This window comes from Vigna unguiculata, chromosome 7 (assembly GCF_004118075.2).
Source record: "Vigna unguiculata cultivar IT97K-499-35 chromosome 7, ASM411807v1, whole genome shotgun sequence".
Lineage (NCBI taxonomy): Eukaryota > Viridiplantae > Streptophyta > Magnoliopsida > Fabales > Fabaceae > Vigna > Vigna unguiculata.
This window is the reverse complement of record NC_040285.1, coordinates 26,461,296-26,465,590: the sequence shown is the minus strand read 5'-3', so window position 1 is coordinate 26,465,590 and position 4,295 is coordinate 26,461,296. Positions and strand designations below refer to the sequence as shown.

Sequence of the window (4,295 nt, the reverse complement as noted above, 5' to 3'; positions counted from 1 at the left end):
AAGTGTTTAGTTTATTATTTAAGTTATAGTATAAAATGTTCCTTTTCTTTCCTTTTTAGAGAAGGCAAAAAAACTGTTGTATTTCCTAAGTTAGCTATTTAAGTTTATGTGACCTGCATAAACACTTTAGAAGAGGTTGGGTAATGTTTTTTTTTAATAGGCAAATTGATGTCATATGTATAACAAATTCATGTTGTTTTTTGGATTTAAATTAATTTTATAAATAATTTATATTTGTTTCTTTCTTTCTAACGGACTTTGGCGGACTCGTTTTTAACAGAAAAATGAGTATTTTGTTCTCAACATCTCTACATCTATTTTCCTCAAAATTCTACTACTATTACTATAATTTTGAATAAATAAAATAGTATATCACTCATTTTCATTTTGTACTAAAAATATTTGTTATAGCTTTCTGAGAAAAAATAAATAAATAAAAACCTCCTAAACTTTATATTTTTAAAATAAACATCCCATTTTTTTTTTATCTTAGTTATTATGTTAGCTCAATACGTTGAATTTTATTTTCTAACTGATCCTAAAATGTTATGTTTTCGAAAAGAAACCTAAATTTTATTCTAATTAATCATTAAAACCTATTATTTTTTATGAAATATATTTTTAATAAAAATAATTAAAATGCATAAATTATTAAAATTTAATGTAAAAATAATCTAATTCGAATCTCTTAGAAAATACTATTTATAAAAAATTGAGAAGTTCAACATAGTACAATATTATAAGTATTCATTTATAGAAACAGTAAGCTTTAATTATCAATTACATTAAAATTAAAAATCAATAGTATTTTTTGAAATTTGATTCTGTAGAGATAAAACTAAAATTTACCATCTTTATTTGCAGGAAAAAAAAAATGAAGTTCAGGGGCTAAATATTTTATATTTATGGGCCCGAGAAGATATTCAGAATTTTGCACAAACTTCGTGGACCCAAAATTAAAGGTGTGAAAAGAAGGGTTCAAATTGGGCCAGCCCAAAGGAAAAGGATAACTGAACTAGGGTTTTTAAAGAGGGTAGGGTTAAATTGTAAGCTCCTTCCCCTCCATAGCGGTGTCGTCGAGCTGACAATATCACTTGCTCCTTGCTCCAATATAGCCGGCGCTAAACAAAAATGGCGGACAAGGCAGTGACCATCCGAACCAGAAAATTCATGACAAACAGGCTTCTCTCCAGAAAGCAATTCGTAAGTTTTTTAATTTTTTTTCAGTTCAATTTTACATTTTTCTCTAACCAATATACATTCTGAAAACAATGTTTTCAGTGATGACCCCATTAGGTTGCATCAGAATATTTGAAATAGAATATTTGAAATAGGTAGAATTTTCAGTAGAATTTCATCAGAATAATATAAATTGAATTTAATCAAATAGGTAGATGAGTTGTGCCAATGTGAAATCTTCTATGATACGTTGAACATCGTGATCCCTAATAGCAGGCTTAGAATCCTACGGTTTTAAAAAGGTGATGCTTTTTGTTATGTGATTCAGGTTGTTGATGTCCTTCACCCAGGGAGGGCCAATGTTTCCAAGGTATTGCTTTTAACATGCTTCTTTATCCATAAGTAGATAGATTTTGCATTTTTTAACTTTTTGTTTAAATTTGTGCTGACTTGCGTTTTACTTTGTTTAATGTGTTGTGTTTGGCGTAAAGGCTGAGTTGAAGGAGAAATTGGCAAGAATGTATGATGTGAAGGACCCCAACACTGTATTTGTCTTCAAGTTCCGAACTAATTTTGGTGGTGGCAAGTCCACTGGATTTGGTTTGATCTATGATTCAGTTGATAATGCGAAGAAGTATGAGCCTAAGTACAGGCTTATCAGGGTCAGTTAACTGGACCATTCTGCCTTTGTTGTAATTTTTTGCTTTGGGAAAATGTTATTTTGTTAGTTCATCTTTTTATAAATTATGTATCTACCCATTTCCATTATCACTGCTTCTGTTTTATCTTTCCTTATGAGTGGTTTCATTTTTTGTTTGGGGGACGGTGGGACTGAGAGTCAGTTTAAACTTGTAATAGCTGGTGACCAAATGTATTGTTGAAGGATTTTAGGGAATATGATTTGAAAAAAAGGTTAGTCCTGAAGAAATAACAAAATACTCTTTAGTTGGGTGAGACGGATGTAAACTGATATGATTTTGTGGTTTGGTCAGATTTTATTATGGGTGTTAATAGTTTTTTTTTTTTTTTATATATATGTGTATATATATATATATATATATATATATATATATATATAGTTCAAACTGCGGGCGTTTTTTCTGTTCTGAATTTGCAAAATGTACTGCTCGTATACTTTTATCGTCGTGGTTTGTATTTTTTGACTAATGCTCTTGTTCTTTATTTTGCTTTTGTTCTGTATTTTATGTCGGGTTCTTTTTGTTTGATCAAAATCTAAAATCTCCTCTTTTGCAGAATGGACTTGATACCAAGGTGGAGAAATCAAGGAAGCAGATGAAGGAGAGAAAGAATAGAGCTAAGAAGATTCGTGGTGTAAAGAAGGTAATACAATTGTGTGTTGTTGACTACTGTTTATCTGTTTTATCATTTTTGCTTTACAAAACAATAACTTATGTCTTTTCTGCAGACGAAGGCCTCCGATGCTGCCAAGGCTGGAAAAAAGAAATGAGTTTTCAAACACTCTTGTGATTTTAAGGTTTCATTGCTTTTGATATTTTCTACTGCTTATTTTATTTTCTAGTAGTTTCCTAGAATGAGATATTTTTCTGTAATTGTTGATCCTACATTAATTGATGTTCAGTTACAACTTGAGATCAAGTACTTGCATGATCAATTTTGAGAATTCAGTGGAACACATTATTATCAAATATTTAGTTTTGTGATTATGAATTCCATGTTGGTTGATTTGGGAATTGTTACAAAAGGATTTTAAATGCCTCAATGAAATCAATACTTAGTATGACTGATAGTTGTCAACGTACATAAATATTTGAAATTGAACTGGTTCTGGAGAGTAACTATGTTGTACTATTGAAGATCTTTTATGCATTCGCAATATCAACATGTTCTTTAGATATTATATATTTGGTGAGATGTTCTGGTTATTAGTATGGTCGACGTCTGGCTTAAATATGACTACGGATTCATTTTGTAACAATTCTCGTGCTGTGATTGTGATAATTTTTTTTGGTTTCAGCCTTTCTACCAAACCCTAAACAAATTAAGTTTTTGATTCAGCGTTATGTACCAAGTTAATCTTAGGCCATTTAATAAAACCCACTACAATAAATGAGTGAAAGCGGATAATCCAAATCATTTGAGCTATTTCTTTCTCGAATTTTGGTTTATGTAGCTTGAATAAGTGATCTGGCTTGGTGAATTGTAATAGAAAATGAAGAATTTAGTTTGTTCATTGTTATTGAGGTAAATGTATATTATGAACTTAATATATATTTTGCTTGATCTCCAAATATGTCTTGATAAAGCGATGGATATGATACTTTAAAACACGTTAATACTACGATGCATGTTCTTGTACTTACAATCCTTGTTATAACGAGAATTTAGGTTGTCTTTGGATTAGAGCATTTGTTGTCTTTGGATTAGGGGATGAATTTGGGAGTGGAAAGGAGTGAAAAAATTAGGTGAAAGTGAGGTTTTTTTTCGTTAAGGAAAAGATGAAGAGAAAATGAGAAGAAAATTTGTAAATAATTTAATTTAAATTGATGTGGTTGATAAAAAATGTTTTAATAATTGAAATTGTAAAATGATTAAATTAGTATAAAATTATTATTTTTAAGTGTAAGTTATTATAAAAGTTATTAAAAAGTACACTTTCTTTGTCATTTTTTTCCATGCTAGAGTTGAAAATTGGATCAAGAAATTTTAGCATTAATGTTCTAACTTTGTATCTTGATCATAGATATTTATCTTAATATAATGTGGATTTCTCTTTTTAAAATTAACACATTACGTAGAAGTTAACTTCTATAATTACGAAGTTAATAATAGATTATTGTAAACAATAATCGATTATTTCCGACAACGTTCTTGAAAATTTTCTCTGCAATTACCGATAATCATGTTAATTTCAACATGCAAATTACATAGTTTCAACAACTAATTTTTTTAAGTTTTTAATTCAACAACTAATTTTTTTTAAGTTTTTAATTCAACTCTTGAATCTAAACATTCTTTATTAAGTATTTAACAGTTTTTAAGATGCTCATCTTCTTCTTTAATCAAGAAAATATCATATATGCAATAGTAAGTGGCGTAATAGTAATACAATCAATAATTACAACAATAGGTAATAT

The 4,295-nt window shown here is 28.9% G+C and overlaps 1 protein-coding gene across 1 annotated transcript; it reads left to right on the top strand.

Annotated features, from left to right (window-relative positions):
- The first annotated feature begins 992 nt into the window (after positions 1-992).
- On the top strand, positions 993-2,883 carry LOC114190199 (40S ribosomal protein S24-1-like). The gene is made up of 5 exons (XM_028078994.1): positions 993-1,203; positions 1,508-1,549; positions 1,671-1,841; positions 2,434-2,520; positions 2,606-2,883. Exons 1-5 carry the CDS (start codon positions 1,132-1,134, stop codon positions 2,645-2,647), a joined length of 414 nt encoding a protein of 137 aa, XP_027934795.1. The 5' UTR covers positions 993-1,131; the 3' UTR covers positions 2,648-2,883.
- Positions 2,884-4,295: the final 1,412 nt, after the last annotated feature.

Coding starts and splice junctions, on each gene's coding strand:
- LOC114190199 (XM_028078994.1), top strand. CDS start 1,132: ATGGCGGACAAGGCAGTGACCATCCGAACCAGAAAATTCATGACAAAC. Junction 1,550..1,670: donor GGAGGGCCAATGTTTCCAAG/GTATTGCTTTTA, acceptor TTTGGCGTAAAG/GCTGAGTTGAAGGAGAAATT. Junction 2,521..2,605: donor AGATTCGTGGTGTAAAGAAG/GTAATACAATTG, acceptor TCTTTTCTGCAG/ACGAAGGCCTCCGATGCTGC.